Here is a 15,782-nt window from a genome sequence, read left to right on the forward strand (position 1 = left end):
AGATTCTGTCTTTTGAGGAACAGTGGCATGTAACTCTGCCAGGGTTCCATTCACTGCACCTGCACCAAGAACAATTAGCACTGGGTGCTTCAATACCTATGGAAAGTCCAGGATGAATTCTGCTAAATATTGCAGCAAGAATAGAATAGGTCTGTCATAATTTAGAATTATGTGTCTTTTTTACTAGGAAAACTGTCTATCTGGTATTCTTCCCCTCCCCCATCATTATCCTGGATTGTAGCTAAAGAAAGGCTCAACTCTGTCTCATTTAGGGGGCTTCCTTCACTTTCTTTCTCTTTGTTTTTTATGCTTCACAATACATTTAGGAGGCAAAACACATACAATTGTGCTTAATTGGATTATCTTTATAGTTCTCTTTATCTAGTTTTAGGACTTGTGTGAAGACCAGTTCATATTTTAGGTCATATTTGTATTAAAATATTGAACATTGCAACTTTAAAGCATCACTGTATGTTCACTGGCTATGGCCACCTTTTTGCATTCAATTTTATGAGTCCATAATTTTAGAATTTCTTAAAAAGAATAGTGCCGACTTTTTGTCTTATAAACTAGCTAAACAACAATGCCTTATTCTAATCAAAGGACATTTTATTAAAGTGTAATCTCAGTGCCTTCTGCATTCCTTGAGAATATGTCAGTCTTTTTAATTATGCAGTTACATAGGATCAGCTTTTATGTTTTTGAGGCATTATAGACCTAACCTTTGGGTCATTAGTGCTGCCCTTAATAACATCTGTTCTTGTCACATAAGTCATCCTTTGGAAATTCTTCTTGAAGTCACAGTAGCAGTCATTGGGGGAGATGTCTCTCTCTCTTTCCACTCCCAGAAATCTTAAGAATTTGAACCTTGTTCTGTGCCAAGTGCAGATTACACATGTATAAATTCACAGCTGGCCACTTGAATCTCAGTGGTAGATAACTAACCAGTTTTTATACATGGTTATAAAAACTTGAATGTTCCCTAGATAGATAAAGATTGAAATAATTAAGATGTGGAAGAAGACAGAGATGAAGAAAGAAAAAATGTACATTGAGTCTACTAAAATATAACATAAGCTTTTCTTAATGTTTTGTTGAAAAGAATTAACTCCTAAAGAGTATAAAAAGCCATCATAACTATGCTCCAATTCCAAAATCCATTCCAAATTTTAATATCCATAGTCAAGTAATATTTTAAGTGTGATTAATCAAAATAGAGCAAAAGAATATGAAAATATTTAAGGTTTCCTCTTTCAAACAAAAAATCAAGCAAAAGTCCAGAGGCAAGGAAAAGTAAAAAAATAATGAGCAAATAATTAGGCTAGATGTTACAAATATGAGCTTCTGCAATTCAAAATCAGACAAAGATAGAATTGACAATTGACTGAAATTGTTAATAGGAAATTTCATGATTCATTGATGAATATTGTAGGTAAATATAGATGGCTACCTCAGCCTATAGGTTTCCTAAAAAAGAATAATAGTTGTAACTCTAGTTAACTTGCATTTAGTGCAAATTACATTAAGCATATTCCCAAGGCATGATCATATAATATTTTCAGGCTCTTAAATGAGAAATGTACTGAAATCTGTAAAAGAAAATGACCATTACAAGTCAGAACGTAGGAGTATTTCATTGAATCTGTGAAAGGTTTTTTTTAATAGTTTACCATAGGTTTTGTATATAATAGAAATAATTAGAAGAGTAGAGATAGTCCTCGACTAATGACCACAATTGAGCCCAAATTTTCTGTTGCTAAGCAAGACAGTTGTTAAGTGAATTTTGCCCCATTTTACAAACTTTCTTGCCACAGTTGTTAAGTGAATCACTACAACTATTAAGTTAGTAACATGGTTGTTAACTGAATCTGGCTTCCCATTGACTTTGCTTGTCAGAAGTTTGCAAAAGGAGATCACATATCCTAGGACACTGCAACTGTCATAAATATGAGTCAGATGCCAAGCATCTGAATTTTGATCACATGACCATAGGGAACGCTACAATGGTTGTGTGAAAAACAATCATAAGTCCCTTTTGGGGGGGGGGGTGTTTGTAACTTCAGATGGTTCCTAAATAAACTGTTGTAAGTCAAGGACTATCTATACATTGCTTTAGATGAAACATTTTAGTTTTCCTATGTCTATATAAAAAATATTTTCCCAATACAGGACTTCTTGGGCAAATCAGACCCATTTTTGGAATTCTATAAACAGAGTGATAGTGGAAAATGGCAACTTGTATACCGATCAGAGGTAAGATTTCCAGCGATTCCACCTTTGTTCATTAAGAGTTGTTATATATTAATGGGGAGTTGCAGGCCTATGTTTGAAGTTGGATGGTGTTTCAATTTGGACAAATAAGATTGATCTGGACAGATTTTTGATTTCCCGTGATGTAGGATGGGTTTCTCTAATTGCCATGTCTTTCTTCAACAATTTCTGCAGAGCTTCAGACTTGTTTTATTATTCTGAAGCTTCAGTCTCTTGCAAATGATGGAGTTATGTCAACAAAAAGGAGAAGGAAGAGTAAAAGTCCTTGGGGCATGCATTTATATAAAATGCCTCTCAGGGAGGGGAAAACGAGTATCACATTCAGTGATACTATGGCCTGTTCTCAGATTAAAGTGATCTCTACCATCATTGGTTATCTCACTTGCACTCTTTGGGGACAGGGATTCTTGGCCATTGTTGGACAATGCAAAGGCCAGCAGGAGTGCTTGGCTATGGGAAGGACAGGGATAAGTTTCGGTCAAATTGTAAGTGCAAAGAAGCTTTAGAAATGATGCCGTATAGATTCCAGGTAAAGTATGGAATGTTTTGGGCAGGCTATTTCCAAAGTATTAGGTCAGCCCTTAAAAGTTATTCAGCTACAAAACTGAACTCTTATTTGCAGAGGTCAGAAATAAGCACTTCGTGTAAGCAGAGTTCCTACCTCATAAAAAGATATTTCATTTCACTTAATTCTATACTGGCCATCAGGAACAGCTATTCAGAGGCAAAGTAGATTTCTGCCTGTAATTTTTTGGACTCTGTTAATCATTGGATATCAACAAACAAGTCAATTAGGATGTTGATAGAAGAAGGCTTCACAAACTGGCTCTAGGAATCTTGTAGGCCTAGCCAACTTAAACTTTCATCCATGATGGAACTGAAATATTAATTGAAGCACATATTGAAAATGTATTTAAATAGGACTTAGGAAATGAAACAAATTCATTAATTTAAGGAATGCTAACATTCATTTATTCATTCAACCAACTTATATGCCACTCATCTCACGTGGAGGCTTACAACAAATACAAATGTTACTTCAGAAAAAAGTGTAAGACTATAAGGTAACATTGTGGTTGTCTTGGACAAATGTGACCATGACCCAAAAAATTTTTGGGGGAGAGATATAAAAATATGAGAAAACGTGTGCTTTCATAATATACATTGATTATAACTATTTAAAATAATATTTTAGGTAATTAAGAACAATTTAAATCCTTCCTGGAAAAAATTCAGCGTACCTTTGCAAACATTTTGTAGCGGTGACTTCAACAGGCAAATCAAGGTGAGGACAGTGATTAATTTCAGACAAATTAAGAACTCATTTTATTCAACTCATTTTTTGTTGTGATATGATGCCTGATTTTTAGATGAGTTAGAATTAAAACTTATTTATGTATGATTTAGTTGGCTTATTATTTATAAAGCAAACTGCTTTTCTCTCCACCTTCATCTGTTTATTTTTCAGAAATAATTTCAGAAATTACTTGATACAATTCCCCTTTTTGATCGCTTTAAAAGACCTATCAGTATAATTTGTAGTATCTGTAATAGATCTATGCTGAACAGCAAAAATATAGGTAGTCCTCATTTAGTGACTGCAATTGGTTCCTGTAACTCAGTCATTAAGTAAAGTTTTGCTAAATGAAAATCACATGACTATGGCCTGCACTTACAATTTTATTTCAGCTTTCCTTTGATAATACAGTATCAGAAGGAAACGACTCTAAAAAGCTACGTGAGCCCAAACATAGGGAAGGTTTCTGAGTATCAATTCATGAGGAAAATTAATGAAAGGGCAAATTTTATAACCCTTCACTCCCCCCTCTTTTTTTTCTCCCCCGCTGTATGAATGTTCACACACTACTGGGATAATTAACAAAAAGTGAATTAATGTTTGTGCTTAGATTCATTGCAGAGGAAGGGATTACAAGAGAACAAGCAGGCATACAGCAGTCCTTTTATGGCTGTAAGCAAGAGCTACTTAGGAAGCAAACAAAAACTTTTTAGTGTGAAACTGATTAGGGTCTTGTCAGTATCAGGCAGCAGTGGGAGGGATCTAATCAACTAATTAAGGTCAGAGAACTGAGCATGAGATTAGAACAGTTGTGCCATGGAAAGATAGCTTGTTAGATAATTTCTACAAGAGTGAGTGGAAAGAAAAACAAGTCAGTCACAGAACAACACTAATACTTAGTGACTATAATGGTAAACATTTGACAGAGAGCTTCTGTGAAGTTGCAAATATGGGCATTGGATACAAAGTTATTTTTTCATCACAGTTGTACTACAAACAATTGTTGTCTAAGGCAGTTGCTAAATGAGGATAATCTGTATATTTAAAAATTATGCTATTGTTATTTAGTATTTACACTTAAGAAATGTATTTTTCTTGAAGACCAAGATTATGAAGATATAAAGTATGAGCTTGCATTTTGCAAAGTAAGTGTAACATATTGTTGATTGTGGTAAGACATGAAAACATGACCTGAATGTACCAGAAATACCTATTTGGGGGTTTTGGCATAAGTTTTATAAAACCAGCATGCTCATGTCAAAACATTCTAGAATACAGTGATTACAAAACTTATCATAATTAATCTCTTTTTAAAATTATATTTCAGATTGGTGCATGAAACTGCCTAATATATTTATTTTGCTGATGTTCATAAGAAAAGTTATCTAATGGCCTAGTCATTAATTGTTAGGTGCAAACAATCAGATCCATCAGATCCACACATGAAGAATTCAACTAACTGTTTTATTGCTCAAGCCTATATGCAGGAATGTTTTAGAATGATGGTTTGTACCTGGGTTAGGATAGATAAGATTCAACAGCATGGGGTGGGGATGGGTAGGTTAGATTTCATTCTCTTATGCTTACATAGAGATTCTAGACTAATTCTTTGACTCCTCCTGGCTTGGCCTGTCTCTGTGAAATAAATATGACATTTCAACTTGTTTGATTTTGTTAGATTTTAAATACCACCACTCAACTTTCACAACCCGGGGTTGAATGTAAAAAAGCTGCAGGATAGGATCTGACATTTTATATACTAATAGATATTAATACAGTATTATGAATCATAATGGATTTATAATTAACACATAAGCATAAGTTGAAATAATTAAACTATAATGATTTCTTCCTTTGTTGGGAGAAAAGTTTCAGAAATACGACAAAATTCAGAAGAGTAGGCATGAGAAGGTTGAATGAAATAAGAAACTGATGGATTAGAAATACATAGCAATCCCATGCTAAAATAAGCTCACACTAAAAAAAATACAGTGAATTCCTTCTTCCTTTTGAATGGGTAATAACCCTGAACCAAAATCTTTTTTTCTATAATATTTCCTTCTTGCAACAGCATGTTCTTTGTTTGTCCTCCTGTAGAAAAAACTTAGAGGTATATAGTTTCTCCTGTTTAGTTAAGGCTGCTTGATAGAAGATAACAGACAAGGAAAAGTAGTTGTCATTAAGAATATTCTCAGTTGTTATTTATTTCAAATGTTCCATATCATTTATTCTTAGTTGATTGCTTCATAAATGGAAAAGGGCCTTTTTTAATTTTATAATAATCATGAAACACAAAACAATTATATGCTACCACAATCCAAAGCAACCCTATCTTGCTATTCTTAGTAGTATTAGTAGATTGATTGAATAAATGCCATCAAATTGGTGTCAACTCTTAGTGACTACCTAGTAGATTCTCCTGTATGATCTGTCTCTAATTATTAATAGATTAGCTTTCTTTAAAGGTTAATGGAAGAATTTAGCTCTTATGGCTGTGTACAGTCAGTTTGCAGATGTTAATAGCACAACTCTATTATTAAGCAAATTTTGAAATATTAATAACTCAGCATCTGGAAAATGCAGTGACTACCCAATTAAACCAGCAATGTAGTTTCTACATTACCATCTGTAGGGATATTGGAGTTAACATTTTTTGGTGAATAAGATATAGTTGCATTTTTATGCTTTCCCAACCTTATCACTGTAAGGGCCCATTTAAAACTAAATGTTATATTCCAAAATATTTATTCCCATGTTTTATAAACAGGAGAAAGTTGCTGGTGAAGAATGATTTTCTATTTACTAGGAATCTCTGAGTATTCTGAGTCAGTCAACACTGACCTGGATCTCCAGCCTTAATAAATCCCACTTTTGGATACTCATTATTGCATTTCCTATGTACTTATTTTGGGGATTATTCATGGGAGTTGTAGTTCCACTAAGCATAACATCTGCAGACCCACAGTTAGGAGTTGTATTTGAAAGTGGTTTACCTGTCAACTTTCTGAATTTTAGTACAGTTGTCATAGTGCTACTTGTATTATTATTTTTCTCTTCAGTGAATAAATTTTCAGACACTCTATGTGGGGCACATAGAAGTGATAAGCAAATTTTGGCAAATGTGGCTTATGACTACAAGTGTGGCTCAAGAATATGGAGAAGCTGGAGAGAACCACTTGGTGGATGTTTACAGATCACTGATAATACATAGGCCATATTTGAGAATCACTATTATTATTTTATAGGTCCTCCAGAGATTTTGTCTTCCACTTTATTCAGAGGAAAATATAATTGTTCATAGGCTTGGAATCTAGCATCATTAGTAAGAAGATCATTAGTGTAAGGCTTGGAATCTAGCATCATTAGTAAGAAGATCATTAGTGTAAGGAGGGCTGTATGTTTTGGGCATACAGATAAAGGCTAGCAAAGAGATTAAATCATAATGAATGATTGTTGATGAATTATATGATACAAAATGCAATTCTGATAAAGATGTTGCTGTAATTATTGAGATGCATCACTTTTTTCTTGCCAGAAAAATATCTATACTTTTGCATTTTGCTTTGTTATTAAAGTAGTAGCAAAGAATACTTTTCCCTTTTGTTTCTAGTGAAAAGTCTCTGGTCTTTTCTATCAGTGTGACTGTCTTAAAGGACTTTGCTTTTAAGTTTTGGTTCCTAGGCCTCTTTATTTCTGGTCTGTGATATTTTCATCTATAAGTTTTAGTCCAAATATGTGTCATTAAAAGTTTATTGCAAGCAAATATATTTAAGATTAACATATTACACAATATTTACAGCATATTCATAAACACCACACATAGCCCTATATTGTTAGTGTATCACAGATGAGCAAGAACAACAAGAAGATAAAAGTCATGTTTTCCTTAAAAATATCAGCATTATTCAAATATCTTTTTAAGCCCTGATACAAAACAATATCTGTGTGATTTCCAGATTTTTATATTTTATGCTGAACATTTAACTTAACATGAGCATTCAGGTCATATTTTGCTTGATTTTTTTTAGAATGAGCCTTGCAGTTTCCGCATGAATGGATGTTCTCATGAAACGTCATAAAATAGAGAAGAACTGTGTGGTTTAGTCTTGTCATATTTTGTATAATTCATGCACCTACTTGCTGTTGGGTATCTTATATTTAAGTTCTTTTTTAAACTCATCTTGACCTTATGTTGCCTATGCCAGCCTTCCCCAATCTGATATGGTGCTAGCAGTATTCTGAGAAGTGTATATCAACATATCTGAAGGGCATCAGATTAGAAATTACTGTTTATGCTGGCATATAAAGCACTTAAGGTTTCTGTTTCTGTTTCTCAGAATGCTTGTCTTCTGTAAGTTATTGAGTTATTTTATCTGGATCATTGATACATATTTTTTAAAATCTGCTTTGCATCTGAGCTGTCTTTCCATTGCATATTGAACACCTAACTCTTACATTACATAGTTGTCCTTGAGGACTCATTTTGAGGTTTCTTTCTTACTATTAGGTTACAGTTAGTGATATGGATGGCAACACCAGTTCAGACTTGATAGGGGAATTCATATGCAACGTCTCAAAGCTGTTGGAAGTGAGAGATCAAGTGGTGAGCAGCAGTCATTCTCCTTGTCTATTGCCCTCTGTTTCTTTCCTTTTAGGTGCACTGTTATGATTATGATAGTGATGGGTCACATGATTTAATAGGCAGTTTCGAAAGTACCCTGTCCCAGCTACAGAAGGCAGGTGACAGTTCTCCGGTGAGCTTTGAATTTTACATTATTTGATTCGTTTAATTTTTGTATTTTTTCCCCAAGAAGGATAATAAAATATTATTTTCATTCTCCCAATATCTTTGTGTGTTTATGGAGGAAAAAACAAGTTATATATGTTTTACAGCTATATTTTTCTTTCTTTTGAGCCTACCATGAAGATAACATTCTGATGCTTATGAATCAAAACTGATAGGCTTAGGAAGGCAGCTATATGGCTGAGTTGGTCTTAGCGGTAATATAAGTAAATGTTCTCTATTGAATGCAATTGTTCTGCTCCATGCTGGTTAATCTTCTGTTGAATTGAAAAATAGCATAATAATCGAGTAATTTATAATATAGATTTAATTTTCCAATGACTAACTTCTCAATAATTCTTAGTTTTCTGCTACACCATTTGGGAGTCCACTATTTAATTCTTTGTCTCTATTAAACTTCTCTCCCAAAGGATTCACAAACTGAGATGACAGCTGTAGAAATTCTCCATTGAAATTTAGTTTACATGCACATAATTTGTTATTTTTGACATATGTTTGCTTTCCAACAATTCAGTATTCTGTATCTCAGGAAAATTCTGTGTCAGATAAAAATTCTTTATTTTTCTTTTCCATTTAAATAAGAATATTGTAAAACAAAACACTGTGCTTCATAATGTACCTGTATTTTGGAACAGGAATTCACTGGTCAGGCAGATAGTTTAATTATAGATCCTAAATGATGAATGATAAAGTTGGAGGAATTTTTGAAGCCTTTATATCACAATACATATTTAAATTAATTCCTTTTTATTTAAATTGTTACAAGATGCACCTTTAGCATATTCTGTATAACTGGATCTCATTGTGCCTCACTAGTACAAAATTTAATTCTTTCAGAAGTGTCAAATTCAATATTCTGACTTCACTTTTGCTAGTTATTTCAGCTAGTTATTTAATGTCTTCATTAATAAGTATTAGTTATGCAGTGTGGAAAATCTGGGGGATTCAAGCTGATGCTGAATTACAATTTCCAGCAACCCATGGAAGCATGGCCACTTGTAAGCTGGCAGTTGTAACTTGGCACTTTCTGAAGGACTTAGGTTCCCCCATTCTTATGCTCATATAATGATTTTAGCATCTGTACTTTTCCACTGTCATAATGTTTGATACAAGTCAAGAAAGAATAATATAGTAATTCTTCCTGGTTATCTTTTTTTTCAAATTAATTTGGATTTACCAAAGGAATTATTCCTAATTCATCTTAAAGTGTTAGTCTTGATTACATTGATTAATAAGCTTGATTTTGTATGTATACTTTTCATATAGGTTGAATTTGAATGTATTCACCCTGAAAAAAAAAGAAAAAAGAAGAGTTACAAAAACTCTGGCATTATTAGATTGAAATCCTGCAAGGTATGAATAATTTCATTTAATGCAGTTGACTTTTCTGTCATTATAAGGTAAAAATAATAATGTTGCAATGGTTTTATTTTTCACAGATTGAAACAGAATATTCGTTCCTGGATTATATCATGGGTGGTTGCCAAATTAATTTCACTGTGAGTATCAACTCATGTATTTGATTTCTAGATTAAATGTAAGCTCCAGCATTTATATTTTTCTAAATAGTAATTTGCATGCTAACATTTGTTAAGATGCTTTTTAAAAAAATAAAGATAGAAATTACTATGATTTACTAAATTTGTTTTATATATTTAATAAAATTAAATTTACTTTTTTGTACTTTTTAATTATTCAATAATTAACCACAATTATTAAATACAATGAAGAATAGGTTTGACCTTTTATTGAAATTAGTAACTCATCTTAATTTGCCTTTGACATTTGAGAAGCCATTTTGGCAATATTCTTTAGTTGTAGCTGGGTTTTCCTGAAACCAAAGTTAATGAGTAAAAATCTTGTTTCTTATATTATCTAACATTTAATTTATATTTCTTATTCTTCTATCAGGTGGGGATAGATTTTACTGGCTCCAATGGAAATCCAAAGTCACCAGATTCTCTTCACTATATTAGTCCAAATGGGATAAATGAATATCTCAGTGCTATCTGGTGTGTGGGTGGTGTGGTCCAGGATTATGACACGTATGTTAAATTTTCCATCTTTAGCTTATTTACTTAATAAGGCCAAGAAAGATTCCAAAAGGTCCAATGTTATAAACTCTATTTCCTTTGAACTGGTAGTTTATTTCATGGAACTGGAAGTTGCTGCCAACATGTTTTGATACTAAAATTAATTCATTGTCTAGTGTGCCTTTGACATTTTTATTAGTTCTTTTTAAGTGGAAACTGTTAATCCACTGTCCCATAAAATAACAATGTTTGTTTAACATTCTATTATAAAAGTTATGAGTGAAGCATATTTAAAGAACTGCTATTACTTGTTAGATAAAGAATATTAGAACGCCATTCAGTTTAAAAGAGACTTGAACTCATAACGTAGCTTTCTGAACATTACCACTTTACAAAAGATCATGCTAATTACAGCTAGCTTTGGTCAAGTTAGAGTTAAATGTTACTTATTTTGTTCAACCTGCAGTTAAAATAAAAATATCTGAATACTTTTGTGTTTATTTGATTTGTTTTTCAGTGATAAGTTGTTTCCTGCCTTTGGATTTGGAGCTCAAGTTCCTCCAGATTGGCAGGTGGGCTTCTCACTTTAATCACCGTTACACATTTTTAGTTGCCTTTGATCCCATGTCTTAATATGTCTGTCTTTCCAGGTTTCCCATGAATTTGCATTGAACTTTAATCCTGCAAACCCTTATTGCCAAGGTAATCATTTATTTTTCTTATAAAAATAACAAATTTTATAAGAGAAAGAACAAAAAGATGCAAAGGATCTTTCATTAAAATTATAAGAGGAACATCGACAGTTTTGAGGACAATTGGTATTTGGCCATCATCATTACTGTAGCATATCTAAAGATCTGAATTTTAGAAATCTTTATTCACCATTTAAAAGAGTGTAAATAGTATTATGATTTCAGTTTATAATGAACTTTACTATAACATTCAGTTTGGGCTTAAACATTAGTGTAAATGGTGGATCAAAAATTAGTTTATAAGAAATAAGACAGGAGCTTGCACTGCTTAGGGTGGAAGTCACAAACAGCTCCAGTTTATTATACTCCTTAGCCAAGAAATAGTTTGTTTTTAACTCATACCTAACTTTTTTTCATTCTTTATGAAAAAATGAAATAAAAAATTACATTTGAATTTTATTAAATAACTTAATACTGGATGTATGTGGTATATGTATTGATTTCAGTCTAACCATTCTTAATGCAATAACTTTTACCCAAAAACAAAATCTTTCAAATTTTCTGGAATTCTTTATGAGGCAAAATAAACTTGATGTTTGTTTATATCCCTCCTTTATTATTTTTGCAAATAACTCAAGGTGGCAAACACATCCAACACACCTTTCTCCTCCCACAACAACTCTGTGAGGTGGGTTGGACTAAGAGAGAGTGATTGGTCCAAAGTCACTCAGCTTCCCTGAAGCTTTTATTGAAATTTTTGAAGTATTATTGAAGCTAATTTTTATGATGGTCAATACAACTGCTTTTTTGTGTTGCTCTTTTGCAACACAAATATCTTGTTTACTTTAATCTTATCCAATCTAATCGTTGGAGGCCTTTTCTAAATCACTTTGCCATCTGAAGTATGACTGGTATCTGTGAAAGAATCCTTTTTATTATATGGCAAGAGGCTGACATTTCCTCTCAGAGCATCTTAAGTTCCTTGATATCTCACTTTTTGGGATTTTTGGAAGTCAACTTTTTTTTAATGATGTTGTCATAAACAAAAGTATAAAGGCCATTCTGTTAACAGTTTCATCATAAAGAAGGATAAAATATCTAGAAATAAAATGAAAACTATCTGAAGTCTGTTAAACTATATACTTTCGATTGGAGAATTTTTTTAAAATTACCTAAAAACTTTAGATAAGAACTTAATTTTTAATTTTGAATGGCGTGTTTTTAGTAACATTCCTCTAGGCAAGATAGCCACCACAACCTCATAGTACAGTATACTATTGTTAATATTTTTCTTACCTTCACTTTCCTCTTAAAAGATTAAAATTTGGTATTTTTACCATCATGCTAATCCGGGTGAGTGAAATGAGAATACAGATAGTCCTCAGGTTGTAACCATTCAAACTTAAGATGGCACTGAATGAGGCTGACTTATGACATGTTCTTGGAGTTCTGACTGTTCCAGTTTCCCCGCGGTCATATGATTGCGATCGGGTACCTGTCTCTTGATTACATCACAGGGAGCTATGGCCGTGTGATTACAATTTTTGATGTTCCCTGCCGCCTTCCCACAAGCAACATCATTGGGAAGCTGACAGGAAATCAGAAATTGCGATCATGTAAAGTCCTGGTTTAACTACACAGGCTTCATTTAATGACTGCAACCAGGACTGCCAAAATTGTCTTTCTTAAGCAACACGGTCACATGATGTCATGCATTGCTTAATGCAGCGTCTCCCAACCTTTTCTATATCCTGCACCCATAGAACGTTCCTGATATATTCTCGCACCCCTTATAAAAATTCAAAATAAGGGCAACAAATTATGCATATACACTATAATTTGAAAAACCCAAGTTTTCGCACCCCCTGGAATACCGTCTCACACACCCAAGGGGTGCAAACACCCCCAGTTGGGAACCCCTGCTTTAGTGATAGGAATTCCCAGTCCCAATTGCTTTATAACTCAAGGACTACTTACAAGTAAATAACCAAACTGATTCAAGTAGACTGCTATCCCCATTTCTTTATCTGTACGTTATTCCTAGGTGCTCTTCATATTGAAACATTTGAAAGATGCATATAATACTTTATCCAAAGTTTTTAATTAATTCTGCTGTTTCTTTGTTTTAGGAATCCAAGGAATTATAGATGCCTACCGACAGGCCTTGCCTCAGATTCGTCTCTATGGTCCAACAAACTTTTCTCCAATTATAAATCACGTTGCTAGATTTGCTGCTCATTCAGCTCAAGAAAAGACTGCTTCTGTGAGTTGGCTTGATGCTGTTTTGTTTTTGTTTTTTCATTTAATCTAGGCGACTCAAATTCAAGTTAATCACAAGTGCTTCAAAAGGATCACATTGTTTGAGGGCCACCACACCAAAAATATTTCATTCTTTGATACAGAAGTTACTTGCATGTAATAATTATGTTTTAATCCTTAATCTTCTGTATGGCCATCCAGATGATGATGAATTGCAACTTTCACAACATTAAAAGCCTTCAGACTGTCCAGAGAAGACAGATCATTTGAAGAGAAGCTTCAGTTTCCAAAGAAGTCACATCTGTTCTTCCTCCACAGCCTCTGATTAAACATATATGCCTTTTGCTCCTATCCTTGGCAGAAATCTCAGCCAGTTATTACAGCTCACTTCCTGAAAAGGATTTTCTCAACTCTCCTCTAGTAGGAACAACTGCTCACCTACCTGCCTCTTCCACAAAAATCTTCCTAACTCTTATTTTTTCCTATCCATTTCTGCACTTCTTCTGCAAGGTTATATATGAACCCTTATGCACTAATTGAGTGCCAATGCCAAGCAGCTCAGCTCAGTCTCCATTTGCCTTTTCACCATTCTTGCTCTTCAGGCCTGAGGAAGACAGATCCAGAGAGAAGAAAACAGGGTGATATCTGTCTGCATTCAGGATCCATGTCCATTTGTCTCCAATGACCTCCAAGGTCCCTTCCAACTTTTTAGTATTATTATTATTATTATTATTATTATTATTATTATTATTATTATTATTATTATTATGGCTTGTGAACAAGGCACTGGAAGCAAGTGAGTGAATGCATGAAGGCAGATTGTTCAAGGCAAAGTAGGATGAATGGGTGAACCATAGGTTGGCTGCAGAAAACGTGATTGTATCTGTTTTTTGGGTCATGAGTTTGAGACCTCCGAGACTCCCTTTCCTCTGTTTTAGAAAAAAAAATCCCTAAAATAGGAACTACTACTGAATATCTTAATGTACAAATTAATGTACAACTCGCAGGCATAGGCAGTTCTTTGAGTGTTTTCTAAAATAAATTATACAAAGCAAAACCTGAAAATAACTCTTTGAGATCAGAGCCGATATTTAAAAATAATTGCATTGTTCTTTTCAATCCATTTTAGTACTGTATATATGCTTTATGAGGTTATCATATCCATATTGTATTGCATTTCAGTCACTTTTCAACACGGCATACTTGTTATATTTATTTAATTTTTATTGTTTCATCTATTTTTTTGCAGCAATACTATGTTTTACTGATAATCACAGATGGGGAGATAACTGATCTGGACCAAACTAGGCAAGCCATTGTAAATGCCTCCAAGCTGCCTATGTCCATCATTATTATTGGTGTTGGCAGTGCTGAGTTCAAAGCCATGGAATTTTTAGATGGGGATGATGGTGTCCTGAAATCATTGGCAGGGGAGCCAGTTGCACGAGATATTGTCCAGTTTGTGCCTTTTAGACAGTTCCAAAATGTAAGTTCCAAATTTATTTATTTATTACATGTTCTTTTATGCTGCTTCAACCATTTTGCTTTCAGGGTGTTGATATAGCAGTAACTAAAGAATATGACCCTTAGAGGTTAAATTGATCCATTAGTAAATTATTAAAGTCTGCAGTAAATTAAAATTGGAAGCCCCCCATTTATCTGGAAGGTCACAAGTTTCTCCACTCCAGTTACAAACAACTATGTTGATTGTGAATCAACATAAATAATTGTGTGAGACATTTTATATCAAGAAATATAGGCTTAACTTGGTATGTTTTAATAGGTTAATTTGAACGTAGTCTGGATAGTATCAACATCTGGAGCTCTGATCTGATGTAATTGCTCAGAGATCTAGAAGTTATTGAATTTTTTTTTAACACCCGATACTTTTTTTTAGAGGCAGAAGCTTGTAACAGATTTAATTCTGCCCATTTCTTACCCATATTTAACAGCATAAATTTGGATCAGAAATTTGGACTTCTCATCTGTATTGATTATTCTATTTCACTATAGGTTAGTGTCTAGTTAGATAAAACGTTGCATGTATTCCAGTGTTGTTCAGATTTAATTTTGAATTCTGCTTAAACTCTGTCTTTTAAGTCTTTGGATTAAAAAACAACTTAACATGCTCCACATTCAAAAGGGTGTGACAAAATGTATGGGAGGCAAGATATATTCTTTTTGTGCTTTCTTAACCAATTATTTTAAGAAATATAAAAATCTTCATATGCTGGTATGGTAAAATGTAAAAGATATTTGAGGCAAACTGTAGTTTTGGAAATGCATAATTAATCTATTTTTTAACTGAAATGACTCAGTTTTATTAATTCTGGGTAGCAGTATCAAAACTGGGCATTTCTCCATTGCTTATTCTTGTATGGTATTTCCTGTTTTTATCTACTGTATTTTTTCTGTTAAGTGTCTTT

General features: G+C 33.3%; 1 protein-coding gene across 6 annotated transcripts in view; it reads left to right on the top strand.

The window, feature by feature from the left end:
* The window catches only part of LOC120297007 (RNA-binding protein 12-like), a 67,282-nt gene that overhangs the window by 48,678 nt on the left and 2,822 nt on the right, over nucleotides 1-15,782 (top strand). For all 6 annotated transcript variants that reach the window (XM_039319117.1, XM_039319118.1, XM_039319120.1 and 3 more), the window contains 10 exons: nucleotides 2,170-2,253; nucleotides 3,467-3,556; nucleotides 8,224-8,322; nucleotides 9,639-9,725; nucleotides 9,812-9,871; nucleotides 10,284-10,417; nucleotides 10,923-10,977; nucleotides 11,056-11,107; nucleotides 13,227-13,360; nucleotides 14,606-14,842. In XM_039319117.1, the coding sequence (XP_039175051.1) occupies nucleotides 2,170-2,253; nucleotides 3,467-3,556; nucleotides 8,224-8,322; nucleotides 9,639-9,725; nucleotides 9,812-9,871; nucleotides 10,284-10,417; nucleotides 10,923-10,977; nucleotides 11,056-11,107; nucleotides 13,227-13,360; nucleotides 14,606-14,842 (1,032 nt within the window). The remainder of the gene's footprint in view (nucleotides 1-2,169; nucleotides 2,254-3,466; nucleotides 3,557-8,223; nucleotides 8,323-9,638; nucleotides 9,726-9,811; nucleotides 9,872-10,283; nucleotides 10,418-10,922; nucleotides 10,978-11,055; nucleotides 11,108-13,226; nucleotides 13,361-14,605; nucleotides 14,843-15,782) is intronic.

The sequence above is a fragment of the Crotalus tigris genome, unplaced genomic scaffold (assembly GCF_016545835.1).
Source record: "Crotalus tigris isolate CLP2741 ecotype Arizona unplaced genomic scaffold, ASM1654583v1 scf7180000022411.5474196:2289641, whole genome shotgun sequence".
NCBI lineage: Eukaryota > Metazoa > Chordata > Lepidosauria > Squamata > Viperidae > Crotalus > Crotalus tigris.